This window comes from Pempheris klunzingeri, chromosome 22 (genome assembly GCF_042242105.1).
Source record: "Pempheris klunzingeri isolate RE-2024b chromosome 22, fPemKlu1.hap1, whole genome shotgun sequence".
NCBI classification, from domain to species: domain Eukaryota; kingdom Metazoa; phylum Chordata; class Actinopteri; order Acropomatiformes; family Pempheridae; genus Pempheris; species Pempheris klunzingeri.
The window spans coordinates 16,618,693-16,641,882 of record NC_092033.1 but is presented as its reverse complement, the minus strand read 5'-3'; the positions used below and the strand labels follow the sequence as shown (position 1 = coordinate 16,641,882).

The 23,190-nt window shown below is 42.9% G+C and overlaps 1 protein-coding gene across 1 annotated transcript; it reads right to left on the bottom strand.

Annotated features, from left to right (window-relative positions):
- Positions 1–9,228: 9,228 nt before the first annotated feature.
- rint1 (RAD50 interactor 1) lies at positions 9,229–22,044 on the bottom strand. The gene is made up of 15 exons (XM_070854132.1): positions 21,787–22,044; positions 19,981–20,106; positions 18,217–18,332; positions 16,664–16,837; positions 16,380–16,520; positions 15,679–15,862; positions 15,468–15,578; positions 14,865–15,090; positions 14,307–14,444; positions 13,710–13,804; positions 13,181–13,285; positions 12,502–12,722; positions 12,100–12,280; positions 10,234–10,352; positions 9,229–9,753 (listed from the first exon to the last, which is right to left on the bottom strand). Exons 1-15 carry the CDS (start codon positions 22,021–22,023, stop codon positions 9,540–9,542), a joined length of 2,388 nt encoding a protein of 795 aa, XP_070710233.1. The 5' UTR covers positions 22,024–22,044; the 3' UTR covers positions 9,229–9,539.
- Positions 22,045–23,190: the final 1,146 nt, after the last annotated feature.

The window sequence follows — 23,190 nt, the reverse complement described above, 5'->3', positions numbered from 1 at the left end:
GAAGACAGCTAGTAGTGGTACAGTCCAGGTACAGAGCCACACACAGACCGGAGCTGGATTTAAATGCAAGCTGGTCTGGAAAGAATGAACGCTTGACTTTAGTTCAAGAAATGAGTGAAAATCGTAAAAGAAGCAGCATCTGGCCTAGATTCATTTATTTCATTTGTTTGCTGTAGTTCTGTGTTCAGTTGTTCATTCAAAGGTTGGATCCAAATGTTAAACAACAGTAACTGTGTATGTTTTTAGAATCAAATTCTTCTCATTGTTCCAGGAATCATTCCAGCCGTGTCATAAACACTCATTTATTGGAACAGAATAGTACAAAATAGAACATCTTCTAAACTTTGGCAAGATACGATAACAAACAAACGCATTTGGTTCTCGGTGCAACTTGAGAAGCAAAACAAAGAGCCGCTGCAGCAGTCAGCAAGTCATCGTCATCATCATCATCATCATCATCAACATTGTGTGTGTAGCAGCAGCTCATGATCTGTAATCTTTAACACAGAGGTCCAACATCACAGGCAGCAGCATCCTGAAATCTGCAGAGCCAAGACTCAACTAAATCAGCCGCTTTAGATTTCACTCATTCCAGGTAGTGCGACTCCTTTTTAAAACCAGGATAAGGTCCCAGCGTGGTTTCTGGAACTGCGATAACACCTTAACATCATTGCGCAAAACACAATCGGGACATTCTGAAATCTCCATCGTAACCAGGATGCGCGTGCACGTGGGGAGGTGCCCCCGCTGTCGTCACGTGACGCAGAAGGAGCTTCATTCGCATGGTGACATCACAGCCGTTACAGCCGTGGGAGACGCTACACTAGTCAAATAACACACCTGTCTGTGAACACGGGACCTGAACCGCATTGAGGTCGCAACATCTTATCAGGAAGACTGTGACGTGGGATTGAAAGTTCACAATGACAATTCAGTTGTTCTGAATAATAACAATCAATGTCAATTAGCATCAGTTTTTAGACTAAACAACCTGTTTCACTGACAACATTTCACTGAATCAACTCCAACCCACACTGATCGACTGGCTTTTATCAGCATGATCAGCGTGTTTTAGCACGATAGTTTGAAAATCACTGAAGGAAGCGTCAAGTGGACATCACAAGAGATAGTGACAGTAGCGTGCCGTTACTGCGGACAGCTGCAGGTCCAAGCTTCACAAGTCAGCTGCAAAAGAGGCAACGCGTGTGGCAACACTGAGGATTACCAGCGATTGAGTGAGAGGCACAAGCTGTCATTTTCTGGACGGCACCAGTTCTTTCAAATCGCTTTGGTGTATCAGGACCCTTAGGGGGTCAACTAACTGTATACGTGCCATAACCATTTAACCTTGTTCAATTATTCACTTTGATTTGCTTTAATGTTCATTGACTTTCATTTGTCATGTGTTGTAGTTTACTGTGCAGCCATAAAGTTAACTTGATGTTAGTTTGCTCACACGGACACCTTCATCCTACACACTCACATATAAACCCATACGCCTCGTCCTTCTGAGAGACAAAGCCAGGCTGGGGCATTGAGCTTCCTCTGACCCCCGCCACAAGGTCTGACTGGCCAATATTTTGGAGGGACACACACAGATTGTTCGTTCAACAAAAAGCTACCAATATGTTCATTTTGATTGAGTTAATTATTAGTCAGAATGCCAAATTGATAGCTAGATCTATCTAGATATTATAGAAGACTGAATCAGTTCCATCTTTTTCCTCAGCTAATGAAGTGGCGTCCCTACCGAGGTGGACTTTACAGTAAGTCCCATGAATCAAGAGAATCATCAGTTATTTCAATACCTGTGTCAGGCAGAGCACCGACCCAAACCACTGAGGGCCTCACCTTGTTCTGCACGTCATCAGTTTCACACTGTGCTCTCCTCATCCACTCTCATGGGAATGTGCTTGAGGCGTCGGGGTACTATGGACATCCAACCGGGGCTGGTGCTGCTGCTGCTGCTCTCCAAGGCGTGAACGATGGTGCTGCTTGCTTCTGGAAACAACCTGTTATTGTTTTCATCCCCCCATCTGTGGTGGCGAGGACAGCCAGTGACGTCATCCGCTCGGTTGACGCAGGAAGCTGAGAGGCAAAACGCAAATACAGGGAGAGGATTGAGGAAAAGATGGGACACAAGAGGTGTGGAATGGGATGAAGCAAATGACTGGCTGCAGTGTGACTCCATCTGGAGGACAGGGGGACCAGGAGTTAGCAACCTATTTTTCAATAGGTTCAACACACCCCCATCCATGGGAGCTCAGACACCATGTCTGAGGCTCATCTGTGCCCACTGCCATCAGACTGTTTCACAGCACTGGAGAACTCAGTCTGCCATCAAGCTGATCCAACAAACAACACTCACTGATCCCCCCCCTCTCTTGCACTGGACTGACTGAATATGCACAACATTCTACCTATCAACCAGACTATTAGATTTTAGCATCATCATCATTTATTATTATGTCATCTTGAACTATCATTAATATGGCTGTTATTGGAACTGCCAATATCACTATTATTATTATTATTAGATAGACTTTATTGATCCCCCATAGGGGGAAATTGTAGGGCTAAGTTTCTGATAGGAAATGATTGTTGTACACACCCCTACTCTGATACATGCACACGAACCCAAGCACACGAACAAGTACTTAAGTGGTGAAATTCCCTGGCTCGAGTTACTAAGATGTGATTGCCAGAAGTAACATATCAGTCATTAGGGAAGGTCAACTTGACCTGAGAAGTAGAAACCTTACACAACAATGGTGGGAAACAAGACCCCAAGCTAAGAAACATGAGTTCCAGGAAAGTGTAAAATCAGATGGTCGAGCTACCAATATGTTCATTTTGATTGAGTTAATTATTAGTCAGAATGCCCAATTGATAGCTAGATCTATCTAGATATTTTAGAAGACTGAATCAGTTCAATCTTTTTCCTCTGCTAATGAAGTGGCATCCCTACCGAGGTGGACTTTACAGTGAGTCCCATGAATCAATAGAATCATCAGTTATCTCTGATAATCATGAATCATTTCTCATGCCCCAGAAATGGTGCAAACCCTAGACATATTTCAATACCTGTGTCAGGCAGAGCACCGACCCAAACCACTGAGGGCCTCACCTTGTTCTGCACGTCATCAGTTTCACACGGTGCTCTCCTCATCCGCTCTCATGGGAATGTGCTCCAGGCGTCGGGGTACTATGGACATCCAACCGGGGCTGCTGCTGCTGCTGCTGCTGCTGCTGCTGCTGCTGCTGCTGCTGCTGCTGCTGCTGCTGCTGCTCTCCAAGGCGTGAACGATGGTGCTGCTTGCTTCTGGAAACAACCTGTTATTGTTTTCATCCCCCCATCTGCTTTGGCGAGGACAGCCAGTGACGTCATCCACTCGGTTGACGCGGGAACCTGAGAGGCAAAACGCAAATACAGGGAGAGGATTGAGGAAAAGATGGGACACAAGAGGTGTGGAATGGGATGAAGCACTTACCTGTGCTCTCACATAAACACACACTGCGTGAGTGACGTAGGAGGAGGTATAAACTCCCCACTCAATATCAGAACTTTGGAATAGTAATGAGGAATCTGAACTGTATAGAGGTGTTGGAACGAGAAGTGTTTGCCAATAAATTCCCCGAGGCTGATGAAGCTGAGATCCTGTTCGTGTGTCGTGATTCGCCACAACATAATTGGTGACCCCGACGTGATCGAGTCAGGACCACGAGTGAGAGTTACATATTACAGCAGCAACAGCGCCAGGGCAAGATAAGATAAGATAAGATAAGATAAGATAAGATAATCCCACAATGGGGAAATTTCAAGTCAGCAGCAGTTCTGATTCACACATACAAGATACAGTTCACCCATACAAAGAAAGGGAATAAAAAATATAAAATATATATATGTTTACATGTACAGTATATACAAAAAATAATGTATGGTGAAAGAATGAAAGAATGAGGTGATAGAAAGGCTATTGCACATGGGGGAAAATATAAATATATAAATATATAAATATATATGAAATATTGCACTTGTTCCTTTTTCTTGGTCTAAGCAGGAAAATAAGCAATAGTAGATAAATAGAAATTGCATTTACACTATAAACATAAATGTACAGTACAGAGAGGTATATGAAATGAGTGAGAAAAATGTCATATAGTATATTATTATTATTACTACTATAGCAGTAGTTATGGTTGATGGTAGTACTGTACTTGCACATATTTATCCATCCCATATTCTACTATTCTACCACACAGCAACACATCATGGCTTCACATTGGCACTTTTCTCACACCTGCTGCTAATTGTATATGACGTCACTGTCATAAATTTACACTTTCTTTTTAAAGTGTGTTACTCTTTTTCTATTGCACTATTTAATTTTGCACTTTAATGTTGTACATTGGGCTGTTGCAACGCCTGAATTTCACCCACGGGGATCAATAAAGGATTATAATTATTATTATTGTTAAAATGTAGCAGTTGTTTACATTACCATGGTTAGCTAGCGTTAGCTAACTAGCTAGCGTTTGCTAATTAGCTAACTAGCTAGCTTCTGACCACCATGTGTTTGTGTTTGTGTTCGGCCATTCAGCCTCAGACTGACCTCATTAACTAAAGCCAACTCCGCGTCTTCATGAAGTTTCAGACTCCACTGCTGCTCCTCACTTCTAAATGCTCAGGATAAAGAGAACAGAAATGATTCATGGTGTTCTAGCACCAGACTTTCTCTAAACGTTGGTGGCAGATGTGGGTGAGCAGCGTTTCAGCCTCCTCCTCCATGAGTCCACAGATGGAGGTGTTTCTAAGTACCTGGGGGGGTGATGAGGTGCTTTAGTGACACCAGACACATTTCTGGGGCTTGTTGAGTTGGAGGGAGGAGATGTCAGATCTATAGCCTGAGCTGTTGTGGCTTTCCTGGAGAAGTGTTGTCTTAAAAAAGACAAACTCCTGGGGACAGGGAGCGACGATGGGCTCACAGACTCTGGAACCAAATAGTAGTAGAGCGAGATGTCAGTGTGTTACTGATGTGTCGGTCGCGAATGATCCGGTTCTTAGAGCCGACTCCTGATCGGGAGCCGATATGTTTGTTTCCGTCTAAAGCCACACGTGATTGGTCACGTGCGGCTACTCCAAACACTGAGGGGGGGGGGGGGGGGGGGGGGGGGGGGGGGGGGGGGGGGGGGGGGGGGGGGGGGGTGCAGGACAGGTGAGAAACATGAGCGAGAGAAAACGGAGTCAAATTTGGACACAATTTAATATAAGTGATAGTTGGAGGGCAGAGTGCAGACTTTGCAAAATTAAAATTTAATATCAGGCTCCACAAACAACCTGCACAGACATGTGTGTACTGTTCACCATCAGTTCAGTTAGAGGAGGAAAGACAAGCAAGGGAAGCTGCTGTTAATGAAGGTGTCAGTGTGTCTACAGCATCATCCAGGACAACACCACAGCCACCAAACCTACAGCCCAGAGCTCTATGAGCCCAGTAAAACCACATCATTTCAAATGAATAAAGCAATAGAAACAATAAATATTCTATATAATGTGTTCTTTTACATTAGTCATTCATTTTACACCTAATTTGGTAATAAATTTATTGAAGCAACAAAAAATCTGAGAAGCCGAAAGAGCCGGCTTTTTAAAAAGAGCTGAAATTCCATCACTACAGTGTATCCGTGATGTTTCAGCTTCATTTATAGGAGGAGGTGGAGCTGCGTCATACATCTTTATATCCTGTACAGTCCATTGTTGAGGTAAGCAGCTATTTTCTAACAACAGGAAACTTTTCCACTGACTATAACCATCTTCATTATCTTGGTCTAACAGGAAAGCGAAGAAGAAGTGTGGAATCTGCACAACAGTTTGAAGTTAGACTTTTATTTCTTATTCTCTCAGGCAGCAGAATTTGGGCTGCTGATTAAAGCATCTGAGGTCCCCCCCCCCCCCCCCCCCCCCCCCCCCCCCCCCCCCCCCACTCCTTCTGATAACTAAAAGAATAAATCAGATGCACATGTTTTATTGAAAACTCACAGCTCCTACTGAGTAACATGTTCTTTGAGTGGTAGATCTGACAACACTGCATTAACCATCTCAGACCACCATCACCTGAAATCATCATCAACACACACACACACACACACACAAGTTCTTGACCTGTTAATCAGCAGCAGACTCTATAAAGCAGCCGACAGAGCCTCGCCAGCAAACTGCTGGTACTGAAGCAGAGAGGGGGTGAAGGGAGGAGAAGGAGAAGGAGATGTGGAGGGCAGGAGATGAGCACTGAGAGTCATCATTTATTTTCTGTCTGTCTGAGAAACAGCAGCGTCAGCCACAATCACTGCCACATGACCGAAAGAAGAAGAGAGAGAGATGCAGTCGTTTTAAAACCAATTAAGAAGAAGAAGAAGGAGGTTTGTAGCCGAGAGTGGGTTTAGTGGAGGATCCCACTTTATCTCTAGTCTAACCTTTGTTTTACTGCTCTTTAGTGCCGGGCAGGTACTGTATAGTGGCTTTATGAGGCCGTGTCCACAATCACTCATACTCCACTCAGTACTGACTTTGTCATTTTGTAGTTCTGTCCAATTATAGAGAATTAGTGGACTCAAAAAGTGATCACTAACCAACCATCATGCAAAGAAAAATGACTGTAGTAATTAACGGCACAGAGAAAAGTCCTCTACATAATAGGAATTAATAGAATACAATAATATATAATAGAATTAATAGGATTATTCTATAACTACCTTGTTAAACTTCAAGTATTTGTGAATTGTGACATCCTGTGGCAGATATCGGAGCCTGCACACAGTGCAAAGACGTCGCTTTTCCCTGGATTTACAGTACATTTCACAGAACGTGAACATCTCATCGTACAGCACAATGGAAGGCACAGCATAACATGATTTTGATTTGACTGAGTGCCTTGTGATAATCTTCAGAGCAAACGGTGCGGATAAATCAGCACAGCGAGCGTGCGGAAGCTGCAGCCGGCAGCCTCTCTGCTGACATTTACTGCCGCTCTCCATCACTGCTACAAAAAGGCCCCTGTGTAAATGGAATACACTTTTATAGTTAGCGCCCATAATGGTGACACAAGCCTGACAAAAGACCCAAAGGCAAAGAAGCAGCGACGCCATTTCTATGGTAACCTCACTCCAGAGTCATAAAATCAGGAAGTCTTTAAAGGAGACATGGATTTGAGGGTCCTACTACAATATGTTCACTTTTTTTCTCCTCACACTGATTCGGCCTACTGTTCTTCTCCATACATGTAGAAACGTGGACTCCTGATTGGGTGCTTTGTGTGTGTGTGTGTGTGTGTGTGTGTATGCGCCATATTGGGGAGGTCAAGATTTACTAGTATGTGTTCTGAGAGACGCAGACAAGGCAACTCGTTTAATCCTCAACTAATTTTTATCAACTTTGATTATAAATGTGGGAAATTGAGCATGATGCTAGTTATTTGCTGGACTTAAATTCAGTCACTAGGGGCGGATCTAATCAGCTCCACAGTTACAGTTAATAAGGTTAATAGGCCATTAACTGTGAACACAACTTCCATTGGAACATGCAGGCTCTAATCTCTGAACAGGCAACTTAAAGTGTAAATTATTACATTACATTACATTACTACATCAAAAATGTAGATTTTTATGCCTATTATATTATATCATATTATATATTATATAAAACCACCCGGCATTTTGTTATTGGTTGGATAAATCAATTCAACCCTAACATCTAATATAATATAATATACAAACAGAAATAATTAGTTCATAAAAGTGGTATTGTTTGTGAGAGCAGCAGGGCGGTCTTATAGTGGAGGATATTTCATGTGAGCCGTATTAGTGCGGGTGATTCCAGCCTTTATTAGCGACCAGCCCCCAGATTACCCCCCCACCCTGAATATTATTACGAGCACAGACCTCATGTTCCCATTGCGATTGCTGTAGTTACTTCCCAGTGTCATAGAGGTGGAGGTGACTAATCCCTGGATGAATTAATGACATTCTTTGCTTGATGCAGACTGTTTGAGTACGTGCTGCTGCTGCTGCCTGGTTCAGTGGAGGAATAATCAAGCCCTGTAACTTTAATGCCCATGAAAGGACGTTGAAGAACTTCTTGAGTTGTCAAAGCACCTCACAAAAGTGAAGAGTTACTTGAATCAGTTTGCTCTGAAACTTTCAAAACAGACATAGCTTATCCAGATGGAGTTACACTGGGAGACTCCCCCCCCCCCCCTCTCTCCCTCCTCCTCTCTCCCTTCAAGAATGATGAATTGAAAGGGTGAAGTGATTTTTCACTGAGGACAGTGAAGCGCAGAAGACTCTTCCCCCCTCACTGTACCTCTACAGTAGATTACAAGGATTAATCGCCTTGAATATAAAGCAGTGGATTAGTACATACTGAGCAGTAACTGCATATTAATCACCTCATCACACACTCATAATGTTCATCCTGCCATGCGTGAGTGAGACTGAGCTGCATGCCGCAGTCATACACGTCCTCTACGTACCACACTTCACTCATTCCTTCATCCCTTTCGCTTCTCTAAAACAATCACACCAGAGTAAAATGACAAAATCATACAGATGGAATTTAAAAAGTACCGTCAGAATGAGTGGATCACAAAAAAGATTTTTTAATAAATAGAGTGCATTATCCGTGGCGGCATTCTTTGAAATACAAGAGGACGCACGAACAAAACATTCTGCAAACGAGCAGGAAGTGTTTACGGTGTTAAGAGTGTTTCCGGAAGACCTAAACATGGCTGCACGCTCTCCCTGCAGCTGTGATTAATTAACTCATATTTATTCATGGACAAACCGGATCGCAGCAACACGATCCTTGTTAAGAAGCATTTAGAACAACCAGTGGATTCTAAAGAAAGGCTCAGTGGGTGAATATCCTCTTTAGAACTGTCTGGCAAAATATTATCTATTCAAATGCAGATTTTTAAGATTTCTTGTTTTTAAAGCACTTAAAATAAATTGTTAATAGTAAAAATCTATTTATCATTTGACTTTTTAATTTGCTTTTATCGGTATTTGACAAAAACCCTTTAAACTCATCCTGTGGAGGATGGTCTTTTCTCACATATTTGTATTTTGAAAAGACATTATACGTCCCCTTTACGTTCTATCTTAACTCATTTTCAGGTTGTAGCTTAGTGTTATTTAAGAAAATATATGCGAGTACGCACGAAACACGAAGCATTACAGGTCAGCAGCGTTTATTGCATAATCCACTGGGACAGGACAGCTGTTATTCATACTTTGGTGCGGTATACCTCAGTCAACCGAGGCAACGGGTAAAGGAGGTCCCCAAAAAGTAGTGCTGTAATGACAAGATTTCATACAATACTATCAACGTACTAAACACTACGTGAAACAGTCCTAACTTGACAAACGTTACCTGGTTTAAAAAGCAGACTAAAGCTTCAAAAGTGTCATACGAAAGATTTGCCAAGCAGTCGGTCTGATGCACGCTCCACAGGAACAAATGTTAGCAGGGGGGGGGGGGGACGTCAGTGTCCGGGCCAGGAGGCTCTCAGGTTGAGGAGAATCACCACGTCACACGGTGCCAAGCAATAAATCCCCAGCTCATTGAGAGCAGACTCTGGCGGAGGGTCCCCGGCAGCTGCCCAGTCTTTCGTCTCATCCTCGGACTCTTTAAGGAGATTCCTCAGCAGAATGGCAGAGCCCACATTGAGGGTCAAGATGATGCACGCCTCCTTAACGCTGTGGAAACAGCAGACGGAGACACAACCGATCACTATGCTGATAGAACCAACGCTGCCACTGCTTTGTTCGGTTATTTGTTCTAAGACCTGGTCGTGTAGTGTCGTCCTTTGTCGGGGACATGACGCCGAGGCCTTCGTGTCAGACAAGTGATGTAACACACATGGGAAACACTACTGGACAAAATGACCGGCCAAACCACTTGTGATGTCACAAAATCATGTTGGTACGGCCACATTTTCAACTCAGTGAAAGAGTCTCCCTGGTGAGATAAGTGTGAAAACAGCTTTCTAGTAACTGTGCCTGTGCATCATTCATCACTCCAAGTCTCAAACATCCCACAGAAGGAACATAAGAAAACACCTTTTTGAGTGCAGGGGGTCTTTAAACCAGACTTTTGTCAAACGCTTTCACACATAAATGCATGAGCGCACACACACACACACACACACACACACACACACACACACACACACTTACTGCTTAAAGAAGTTCTCGGGTCTCTTGCAGTAGTGACCAAACAGAGGAAAGAGATTTCTGGTCATGTCGAACTGAAGCTGAGCCGGCCCACCGTCACTGAAATGGTTAGACAGGATCACCTGACGGAGAGACACGTGGATCAGCTGATTAGCAGTGAACACAATAACACAACAAGTGGACGCAGCAGGGTTCTTTCCTCATCTGCCACTGTTTTATGCATTTTAGTGACTCATTTATGGAGTTAAGTGGTGGGCAGGCATCAAGTGTATTCATTATAAAGTATTTCAGAAAAAAAAACAACTATCTATGATCATTGCAGATCATTTTGAGGAGCTGTCTTGTTAATGCCATGATACAAAGCAGAATGTGACACAGGGAAGGCTCATCAATCGCATTTCAATTCCCACGAGATTTAACTGTTATTTGCATCAACGACCACATGGTGGCATCCGTGAGGCCTCTGCAGGTCGGGTGGAGCACATGTCAACACATGTAAATATAATATTTTTGGGTGGGGCTTTTTCACCATACAGTAAACCATCAGAAGTGGCCTGGACAAAGAGACAAAAGATGCCAGGAACTCCATCCTCCATCCTGGGGGATCCTGAGGCATTCCCAGGCCGGGTGAGATATGTAATCCCTCCAAGCAAATTCTGAGTCCGCCCCGGGCTCTCCTCCCAGTCTGAAGTGCACAGAAGACCTCCAGGGGGGGCGCACCCAGGAGGCATCCTCACAAGATGCCAACAGCAGCTCTACTCTGAGCTCCCTCCGGATGTCCCAGCTCCTCACTCTATCTCTAAGGCCGAGCCTGGGCACCCTGTGGGGGAGACTCATTTTGGAATACTCCCCTCTTCGCCACTTCAGATCCCTGGAAATATCCCAAATGTCTAATTTTGCCTTCCCTCATCATCATGTGTCTGCATCTTACTGAAGTGTAAATACAAATGGACTTGCTAGAAATTCAGAGCAGTGCATTAATAATGAAACAAGTTGTACCAGTTGAGCCTTTTAGTCCAACTGTGAACGCTGCCATAGTTTTTGCAGATCTGACACAGTATGAGCATTATGTTCTGCCATTTCCTGCACACAGTTTACATTGTAAGAACTACTACTAGTAGTAGTAGAGCAACAGCGCTTATTTCAGAAACACCTTCTATGATTTTTTACACTGAAAATTTTTGAGGCTTTTAGTTTGAAGTGACTGATGCAGTTAAAATGTGTTTGTTTTTTTTTGGCATTTGTTTCACCCTTTGTGCCGAAACTTTGCCAAAGTTAATTAGACAGACTGATGGCATGCGATAAATTCCTAACATCAAACAGTTAGATTCCTCTGAGCTCACATCCAGGACACAGGAAGATGCAAAGTGACACTTTTAATTGTTTGTGGCCAGAAAAGTCAGATGTGATTCGCTGCTGTACTTTAAGAAGCTGATTAAAGGGGAATGTTACAAATGACAGCCGATGTGAAAGAATGAATATGCTGATTGTACTATACATTCCATCTTGATTTAAATTAGGCTGCTGAGAGATTCTTAATGGCATTTTATTTTATTAACTTTATTAAATATACAGAATATGTGCTGGCAGGAACTGGGCTGTAACTCTGCAGCTGTCACAGAATAGAAATGATGATCTGTTGCTCTTTATTAATCAAGAGTGAATAGTCTAACAATGAAAGAGCTGAAAAGAAAATGCTTAAATCTAAAGTCAAGTCGAACAGTGACCTCAGCATCGAATGTCGAATCCAATCGTGGACGCTGATTTATACGTATGTGCCAGTGTAGAATGTTGGTGATCTAAACCATCCCCAAATGGTCATGAGACACCGACAGCATGGTGGGTTTTTAGCGCAGACGAATCTCTTACCTCCTGGTAGAGGAAGTTGTCAAGTCTCTCTGCCAGGCCCTGCCAGGCCAGCTGGAACAGAGACAGACTCAGGACCTGATGAAGGTTCAACAACCGGTCCCTCACACATAGCATCATGGGACAAGCCGAGCTGGACAGGGACATGGTGGACTGGTCATGCTGAGATGGTAGGGACAGCCATCTAAAGAGAAGACAAGTAAAGACGGGCCAAAGCCAGGAAAGTGTCAGTGTCAACGTTGTTTCTTTGTCCACCCTGTAAAGTGAAATCAGTGGAACAAAAACTAAAAGAGATCCTTCTGTGTCATAAACCACAACCTATTCTCTTCCTAGTGGGGGTTTGATAAACTCAATTCACATGGAGCACCAACTAATATGATGCTCCTCAGCAGGCTGATGTCTCACCTGTCTTGGCAGTATGGTTTGGCTTTTTCTGTGATTTCTCTCATGGTCCATTCCAACAGCCTTCCCATCATGTCTCCTTTAAGTCGATCCAGCAGCGCCAACAGAACTTCAAATAAAGAGCCCTCCAGCGAAGCCAGGCGGCCCACCTCTGTCACCCCCAGGCCCCCCAGCACCACTTCCTCACCAAGTGAAACTGCCGCCTGCTGCAGCTGGAGGAAGAACTGCAGAAAGGATAAAAGGAGCGCACAAAATATCAGTGATGAGGTAAAACCAAAGAGGTTGCCCTCTTCTGGAAGTTCAGCTACAGGCTATATTTTGGTCAACGTACTGAACGCACATATTCCTGCAGAACCTAGACTCCAAACAAGTGGAGGTGGCACAGTTGGCATTTATCAGACACTATCAGTTCTCTAAAATCCATCCACACTTCCAAGCTTAAGAAAGTGGTGTGACTGGAAACATAAAATTGTTACAAAATTCCCCACTTATTTGTGGAGCCTAAACAGGATCATTGAGGTAAATATTTGGTTATACATTAAGCCCTAGAGCCGTTTTCCCAGTGAAGTTAAGTTGACAAGTTAAGTTGATAACAAAAAGAGCCCAGCCATGGCAGCAGCACGCTGGGGCTGTGGCACAGAATGCATGGACAAAATAAATACATTTAACAAACTCCACGCACCACATTGTCTCCCCAGTCTCCCAGGATGGTGCAAATGTAGTTGACGGCATTAAGGATGGCACAGTAACGGGCACCCAGTGGGCAGCGAGACTCCTCCTTCATCACCTGGAAAGACAAGAAATAACATCAGCCACCTGTGCCTCATTCATTCATTCAATTCAATTCAATTCAATTCAATTTTATTTGTATAGCCCAGTATCACAACAGAGTGTCTCATAGTGCTTTACAATCAATTCATCTGTCACTCTTTCTCTCTGTGAACATTCTAATTGATTTTAGCTCTTAAATAATCAGACACAACGATAGAAAGCTATTGACACTGGACAAAACATACATTGTGACAGCTGACAATAAATGATTTTTCAGTAAAAAGCATTAATGAGACGCCCAGTCCCAACGTCTCTCTCACCGTCCTTTGGTTTCCCTTATAATCATTAGCTGAGTGCCTCTCCGTGTTCCAGAGCAGCTCACCGTCTTCCCTACATTACGTGAGCGTAAGTCTTTATTAGAGTGTCTTTGTCAGTGTCACCTGAGTGAGTCGTATGCGGAAGTCGTCCACCAGTTCTCTCTGGAGCCCCAGGAACTTCAGCTGTGCAGAAGGACAGGGTAAGGCCCGGTACCGCTCTGAGAACAGCAGGAAACACTTTCATTAACAATGTTTTATACGCTCCAATAGCATTACTATAAAGTGTGGATATAAAAAGTGTGCAAATATTTCATTCTGCTGGCTCTAGGGCTGTTCGAACTTCAGATTGTGCTTCTGCATTTCCTGAATACCCACCGTATTCCACCGGTACCAGGTTAAATAGCCCGCATTAGTCATCTTAACATTAGCAGCAATGATGCAGGCTTGTGGCTGGTAAGTCTGTATCAAAGTGCCTTGTTGCACCATGGATGTATAATGACCTAATATTATGTATTGTGATAATACATAATATTAGAGACAAGACATATGAGGCAATGCAAACTATTTTTAAAAATGTTGCAATTTTACCTTATTCTAATTAAAAAAAAAGGAAAGGAAGATGATAGAAAAGCAGGAGCCTGCTGTATTATTAACATGCATGTATGTTATGTTAATGCTTTAGTACACCAAGACCAGAACTGCCGAAACGAGGAGTCTTACCGGTGATGACCTGCAGCAGAGTCATGAAAGTCTCAGCACAGTCTGGAGCCTTCAGTTCGTCCATGTCGCTGATGTCTTTGTACTGAGAGCTCCAGGCTCCCTCGGCCGACAGCATGGCGTCCATCTTCTCCACCGCCACTGCGTATAGGGAGAGAGGATACAGGCAACGATGCTCCGTCACCGTTCTACAGCGAATGAATCGTGACCATGCCGACTGCATATCTAAATATATGACTTGTAGTATGTCTGTAATGAATTGTTACAGTAGATGGCTGGCTAGACCCTGTGTGGGTGGAGTATGAATACCACAGCAATACGCACAAATTTTGTTTCCCACTGAACCCAGACGCAAATGTAACAGGAAAAAAACAACAGAATGTCATAACTGCATTGTTATCAGTACAAGAGGTTTGCCACATCACTGCGTTCCAGCTACTAGGTGATGAAACTAGCCTTGCATGCCCTAAAAGTAATAATAAAATAATAAAAAAAACATGCCTTTGACTATTACATCACAAGAACTCGCACAGCTAAGAGCCCTCATACTTGACCACTTACTCTTCTTTTCCACAGTGAGCCACTTCTGAAGGATTGTGTCCTCGAGCAGGAGGTGAAGCAGACCGGGCAGCACCGCCGGGTATGACTGGTTGCTTCGCAGCTCCTTCTCGAACTGCAGCACCTCCTCCACCAGGTGACAGAAGAGCATATCATCATAGAGGAGCCTGGAGACATCGCTGGCCACCTTCTCCTGGACTAGAGACAACAGGCCTCGACAGAGCTCCACCTACCGGCACACAGGCATACAACAACTGCTGTGGCCAGACAACTACAGGCATGTACTGGGTGTATTTGTTGATTCTTCTATAACACTCAGTTTTCAGAAGATATTATGTCCCCAAACGTGTTGTAATAAATGTAGTTTAATAAATAAATAAAGATTTTAAACTTGTATCTTTATTGTAGTTTATGTAGCATGCAAACCATCAGCATGTGGATAGAGTCCACTTCAAAGATGAATTAATTAATAACTCTATGTCAGTTTTGATACAACAAACAGGAAATTAGTATTCTGTTGTGGATCAAATCTGATCTCATCAAAAAAGAGCTGTTTGGACATTATTCAACCAAAGGGGATCAAAGCAGTATGAGGGAACAGCGTACCCTGGCACTAATGGTGGCCCCGGCGCGGTCCAGGATAGGTTGGATCTTTTCCTCCATGAAGGTCGAGCTGTGACTCATCCACATCAGAACCTGTGTGAGGTACCACTCTGGCTGAAGAGTGCAAACATAGAGTAGTTTGAGCTTCTAGAACTTTGACAAAGATGTTTTTTAATGTGTGTGTGTGTGTGTGATGCATGTTCTTGCGTGAGACCTTGCTGAGGGAGTTGGTCTGCCGGTTCCCATAGAAGTGGTATCTGAACCTCCTACTGAGCGGCAGCAGCATGATCCGGACGGGAAGACAGAGGGGAGGAGACTGGGACTGAGGCGTGGCTGAAGAAACGGGCTGGGTGGAGGATACACACTGGGACAAAGCCCTCTGGGATATTAGGTCATCGCTGCCAGGGGAGGTTAAAGAGACCAAACACTGGAGCACCTGTGGCGTTACGGGCTCACATCGGGCCTTAGTTCGAATCCTGCTGAACATAAAACCTGTTTTATACTTTCCATCTAGTGTCATCAATGCACATGGAAATTTCAGAGCAATCCATGATGCTGGAGTATTCAATGAAAAGTCACTGGGATATACTGTCTGAAATATATGACTGTACCAAGTTTAGCACCAACTCATCCGGTGGATGGAGAGACATTAGGTGCCAGGTGAAAAGTCACCTCTTTTAAAGACCATGAATATCTGTGTAACATTATCATGGAACTCCGTGCATTCATTGTAAGGATTGTTTCCTTCTGGACCAAACAAGAGACACTGCTATCCCTCGGGCCGTGCCATTAGCGTGGCTTATGACCTGTATCCAAATAGCATTACGTTTCCTCCAAAGCACATCATTTGTAGGAGGTGAGATTTTGCACAATACTATGTGTGGAGAACAGAAGTGTACCGACACTGAAGGATACGAGGTCTGCAGGGCAAGCAGCTGTGTCACAAGCAGCTCCAGCTGGCTGCTGATCTCCTGACAGTTGGCAGTGGGTGTCAGCGACTGAGTCGGAGGGGAGATGATCGGCCAGTGAAGTTGCGTCAGCACTTTCTCAAAATCACTGTGAAAGCATTAAAGGGGAGGTTTTAGTTGTTATAGTGATTATAATGATACAGTGTGTATCTGTATGTCTGAACCACGTCACATGAACACACAAAGAGACATAAAGAGATGCTGTGTGTGTGTGTGTGTGTGTGTGTGTACGTGGCTAGTCGGTCCATGATGATCTTGTGCCAGAAGTGAAGTGTTTCTCGGAGGAAGTTCTGGAGGTGAGAACACCCGGACTGGTTCAGTCCAGCGTCCAGAGCAGCCATGCTGTCTACTGCCCTTATGGCCTCCCAGACGCTGCTGGTCATCAGGCACTGCTGGACTGCAGCACTGTAGGAACACAACACTTCGCTTTATTAAAGTGCAGATGGCGCTGACGCATGGTGACAAAATCATTTGCCTGCGTGGGAAGAACGCTCTCAGGAAAACAGGAGCAACGATTCAGACGTGGCGTTAACATGTGTCCTTTGTGGTCCGATCACAAGTGAGCAGCTCTAAGTGTGAATGAATACAGACGGACAGAGGACGCTTTTGAGAGGCGATCCCTCAGACCACATTCGGAGGTGGTGTGGGCCGCATTCTTTTAGCAGAGTGCAAACAAATGTATCCCGGGACACATGAAAGACCGGCTACGCATCTGACATCCTCTCTGCCGAAGTGGAAGGTACACAAGTAATGTGAAGAATCTGCCCCCCGCTGTGCATCATCAGATGCTTCTGGTGAAGCGGCATGTCCTCCCGCTGAGCCCTTTTAGTCAGCATGAGCGACGAGGGAACTTTAAATCCTTGATGCCTCTTTTCCATCAAAACTGATAGTCCGCAGCTCCATTCTCCAAATGCCTGCTCGTTGAGACTTTGAGCTCTAAGCTCCCCGAGAGCAGTTAACATTATGGATATGATTTGGAATATGAAAGATCAGATAATAATGTTGGAACATGACGCTGTGATATTGTCACAGCGAGCACAGACCATCAGACTTTTGAAAGAGAGCCACTGTTTTTTCCTCACCAACACCAGCTCCCAGTAACATGAAGATATTGAAGGTGTGAGCAAAGCACAAATTGTTCTGTTCCTCTAAAACTGAGCGTACAGAAAGAGGCTGAAAGCAGCTGCAGCAGGCATGTCTAGTATAAAACATAGAGATACAGAGAACAATAATGTGTTTTTTGAACATTAAACCACATAAACCTGCTCAAATAGGACCTCACAATACCAGTATGAACTCCAAAATGAGCATAATATGGGAATGTTCAAACATTTTAAGTTAAACTCTTCACTTATTTTAGAAATGTTTGTACAACTTGTGCTGATTTGCATACAGAGAACCAATCACACGTCCCCTGGTCACCGGAGATGCGCATGGTGACACATTCTAATGCCAGATATAAACTAGCGTACTTAGAGCTGTCTGCTTGTGATTGGATCAGTCAGATGTAAGGGAATTCATTTTTACGTGTATTGCCCACCCTTCATTTCACCCAGCTTTAATCAAGCAACATGTCAGACCAACTTTAGGAAGTCAACACTTCTTGCCACTTCGTTCAGTGGCCGTCATCAATTCTTTGACCACTGATCTACAATAATACAGTCTGTGCTTTGCAGTACAGTATAGTATAGTTCTTTATTTTCTCCATTAAGCTCCCCACTATCTCTCATTTGTCTATCATGTCACATGTCACTCCATTAGTCTTCACCCCTTAGTTACATCACCTGAGTTCCTCTATATGCTGAAGGCACTGGAGGTATTTCATGTGTCTCTCTATAGTGTCGACTTGGTTAAGCGTCTGGCCAAGGTTGTCCATCCAAGGCTGGGCCCCCTGTAGGTGCTAGAGTAGGGAAGAAATAACCAAGAAAAACAATTGTTTACTGTTAGGAAATAGAAAATGTGCAGGCACGCTTATGTTAATACATTTTTATGTTAATACATTTATGCTTTATTATCATGAAGTTTTAGCCTGATGCAGGACTGTGTGATAGTTGCTGTGACCTTTACACAGACCAAAGAGATGTGTGTTGGTGTAGGATGTATCAGACTGTGCTTGCATTCTTGAGATAAAGAAGAGTTGGAGAAGGCCTTGAACAGTGAGAAGTCAGCGCACCTGAGTTTCTCACCAACCTCCCCTGCAAGGAGGAGAGGGAGCAGGGTGCGGCGGAGGACTGCTGAGAGGAGGAACTTTGCTTATACATGTCACATATATGCTTGAAAGACACTGAGACTGCTCAGTGCAGATGTAAATCCTTGCCTGTACTCCTTGCTTGTCGCCAGTAAAACTCTGAACTGAGATCTCTGTCTCTGAGAGTTTATCTTGTGTGTTGGGAAATTTTGTGGTACGAACTAACAGCGAAAATACAGTTCTTGTCTTATAGAAATAATTTCCTGACAGAATGGAACAGGAAAAAGGACTTTATAATCTCAGTCAGACGTGGAATCTGGAGTATGGCTTTGTGTACTGATTGCACCTCTCTGTTGTAATAACGCTACAGAAGCATTTGGTAGTTTGACAGGAGGGGAGGAAGAAGTGTTACATAAAATGTCAATAGTCCTGCCTGAGTGCACCACTCTGATGGAAGAAGCTAACTTGATGTCATCCCATGGAATGTATCTAATGAACAGCAGCCTTGTACTTGCAGGCATGCTTGTAACTCAGCTCTGCATGTTGTTGAATCACTCAGTAGATTTAGTCAACACATTTAGATTCTTGCTTTGATCACATACTTTCTGATTTAAACAGACATTTTGTTAATTCTATACTGTAATGTGAAAAACTCTGGTACAGAGCTTATAATGGAAGTCATATTGTACTATTTCTAACTATTTCCATGTCAATAGTGAACTTTCAAGCTCAACCAGCTATGACAATATGAAACACTGACCTCACACTGCTATTACTACTTACATGTAACTATTACTAACGTTAGATGAAAAAAAACCCCACTTATTTAGACTAAATAATATCCAGCCTTACTCACATGCTGTATGCCTGATACCCAGAACAAGGTGACATGATTTGTAATAGACATTACATCAGCAAGTAATCACACACTTGATTTGGGACGTATTCAATCCAGCGTAAGGATCGGGTGCACCATTCATTCATTGATTGTAGACGCACATGTACTGATCCAGATTCCACAGTCTGATGTTTTTATAAATTAATCAAACTAATGAATCAGTTATTAATCAAACAGGGTCATTCACGCTACATTAAGCTAGATTTTTTGGCTCTTTTAATAAGTAGTAATGTGTGGTTTACTACAGGCTTGTGTAACCTTAAAGAGAATACTAACACCGACAACAACAGCACTAGTAGTAATTATAATAATAATATTCAAGAGAAAAAGGCTCTGGTATCAGTATCCACTCCAACTGAGTAAAGTAAATCAGTGCATCTCTACCACACACCGCTTCCTTGTTTGTTTATTTCAAATCACTATTTAGCATTTTATCCCCTGCTTCCTCTGTGCAGTCACTACCTGGTGCAGCATGTTGGAGATGCATCGCTCCCTCTGCAGCAGGTCCTCCAGGGAACATGTGGCCTCCTCAGCAGCAGACAGAGCGGCAGACACTTTAGGAGGCACCGAACTGGATACAGTCAGAACCTAAATGACACATGTTATAGAGTCACTATTCACGTTTGACACAGTTTATTGACACAGAAGCCAGACGTTGTGGTCAGCTGCAAAAAAACTAAACAATTAAAGTGCTAAAAATCTAATTATTTGTCTATATATTAATGTAGCAATCATGGGTATAGTTGAGGGTCAGCATTATAATTGATATTGTTGATGTTAGTGGGCTATCCAACTTAAAACACAGTGGAATGGTGAACGCTTGCTGTATCATCAACTGTTTATTAGGCCGGCGTGGGAAAGTGATCACTAATGGAGTGCGAAGGCGAGGCATTGTCTGTTGTGCCTTGACAAATATGCCCCCCGGTGTTATTATGATCACATATCAAATTAAACTGTACAACTTTTGCATGCTCTACGACCCCGTAGAGTTAGCCGAGCCAGCTAACTTCTGGTTTAGCCCTCTGCTACCTAGAATGACATTTCGCAGGGTTAGTGACACCCAAAAAAAAGTGTATTCACCCTTTTACTGAATGGGGAAAAGTCTGTTTGGGCCCGATGGTATCACACAATTGTTGTAATTTCAGTTTGCCTGCTATCAAATTTGCTTCAAGGCCCAGTGCACCATCTGAGTAATTAGTCTCCACTGTGCAAAAATGAAACCAAAATATCTCGACTGTGGGTGCTGCCATCTTGCACTGGTGACAGAGTATGCGTAGAAGGCAAAATTATTTTTCATAGGAAGATGAAGGAAGGCCCTGCCCATCAAACCACTGATTGGTTAGTTTGACTAATCATCAAACTATGATTAGTTAGGTTTAGGTATAAGGAGTCACATGTAAGGGGAAGAATATCCAGGTCAGGCCAAGCAGAGGCAAACTAGGGGCAAGAGAAGCTAGAGGCAGGACTTGCCTTTGCCATCTTTGGAGGAAAAAAACCCTCTAGTACAGTAGTGATCGGGGGATGGAGCACAGACTGTATATAAGATTTCATGCAGTATGAGCTGGAGCTGTGGTAAAGAGGTCCCGCCCACACACCCGCCCAACTCAATCTCTGCTTAGAGCTGACTGTCAATCATCAGAATCAGAATCAGAATCAGAATCCCTTTAATAATCCCCAGGGGGAAATTGCTTTTCGTTACACACAGATCCAAAAGAATAAGAATACACTTCAAACACAAAAGTAAAAAATATAAATATATAAAAAGTATGTATTAAAAATTATGTATCAAACATTATTATTACAAATTATTACACAGAGGTAAATTATTGACATCATTATCATGATGTGATCTGAACAATGAGAACTACCTCAAATTATAGAAGTCCCAATTTCGAGTAGCTGTCATGTCGTCCTCTTTCTATACAGTATGATGTAAACAAAGAGGCGTATCCTATCCCATAATGCAATGCGCATGACATGGCTGCACATTCTCAATCGATTACTGTTTATAAGTGCTTGTTCTGAAGTGACAGCCTCGTACAGACTATTAGACAGTGTTGATGACTTTAATGAAGCCAACAGTGGCTGTGCACTCTTTCGTGAATTAGCTGTAAACTGGGAATATTTAATCGCACATTTCTCCGTCATTAATAACCTATGGCGACGCATATAATACGCATACACATAAAAAAATGATACCTGTCAGATTCTATATGCGTTTAAAAGTTTTTTGCTACAAACAGAAACACGTAAAGGCCGGTAATTCACCTGTTCCTCAAGCACACTGTTTTCCTCTGTCAGTTTTTCCAGCAGGTCTCCAACATTCTTCAAGGATTTCAGGTCGCTGCCGACCTCCTTGTCCAGGAAATCCACTACATAGTCCTGCACTGTTAGAGAATCTGCTGGGAAAGATTCGCCATCTTGGCTGCCTGTGGTAACCGTCTTTGAAATAGAATCTGTGAGTTTGTTCATCGTTTGCTCTGCTGCTGCTGTGGGCGCCGCCATCTTTCCTCCCCGATGCTGTCAACAAACTTGCTAGGATAGCGCGAGAGAGAAGCGTTCGTTTATTAATTGCGCGTGTTCCGCGGACGGGCGGGCACACCGCCCTCGGCCGAGGTTATGTTGCACCATATGTCCAAGTTTTTATTTCCTCCTCATCCTCCACCTCTAATAAAGCCGACACTTGTGTCTTGTTCACTCTTGTCTACTGAAACGTGGTTCCTTGCAGGTCTGTTCCACTAACACTGGATCTACGGAGCACACCGGGAGAGAAAACAAGCCCATCTTTGTCTGAAGATTTCTGACGTCTAGCCATACGTCACAGGTTACACGTCAACAAATTCACCCTTTTCTTTTTTCTTTCTTTAAAATTTTTTTATTTTTTTATTTTCATCTAAGTTCAACACTCGACGTTTTGGTCATACAAAACACTGCATAGAATAATAATAATAATAATAATAATAATAATAATAATAATAATAATAATAATAATATAGCCTAATACTGGATTTCGTCATTAACGAGAATACAATCACATAAGTACACACACAGTATATATACACTGTTGCCCATAAAGTTGGAATAATTGTTCAATACCCCCAATTTTGCTAAAGCCTGAATACACAGTTTGCAAAGGTTCATTGTGGTTTAAGTTTCACTGTGATATGTTTGGAAGAGTTTGATCAATAAAGTTGAGAAGATATCCACTTTATTTATCAAGAATAAATCACATTGTCACAATCATTTCATGAGAAGAGGTAAAAAACATTTTATTCCAACTTTATGGGCAACAGTATATATATATGCATATATACATATACATTTATAGAAAAGTAAAAGAAAGCATTGGGTTATTTCATTAGTAAAACATGAGGTTTTAGAGTTAATATGGTGTTCATGTTCTTCAGAGCTTTGGTATATGATGAATAATAATTTATGAATATATTCAACAAGGAAGGCGATTTGTTATATTTCCATTATGTATGAAATATGTCACTAATAAAATTATACTGTTTACAACAAATCCCATATCTTTGATGGTCTGATATCGCAGCATCCAAGCGACATCATCAAATCGTCTCTGCCAAGTCTACACAAGAAAGTACAACTGTCCTCAGCTCATCCACACTTATCCGTATATATGGACCGCTACGTGACGTACTGACGTGACAT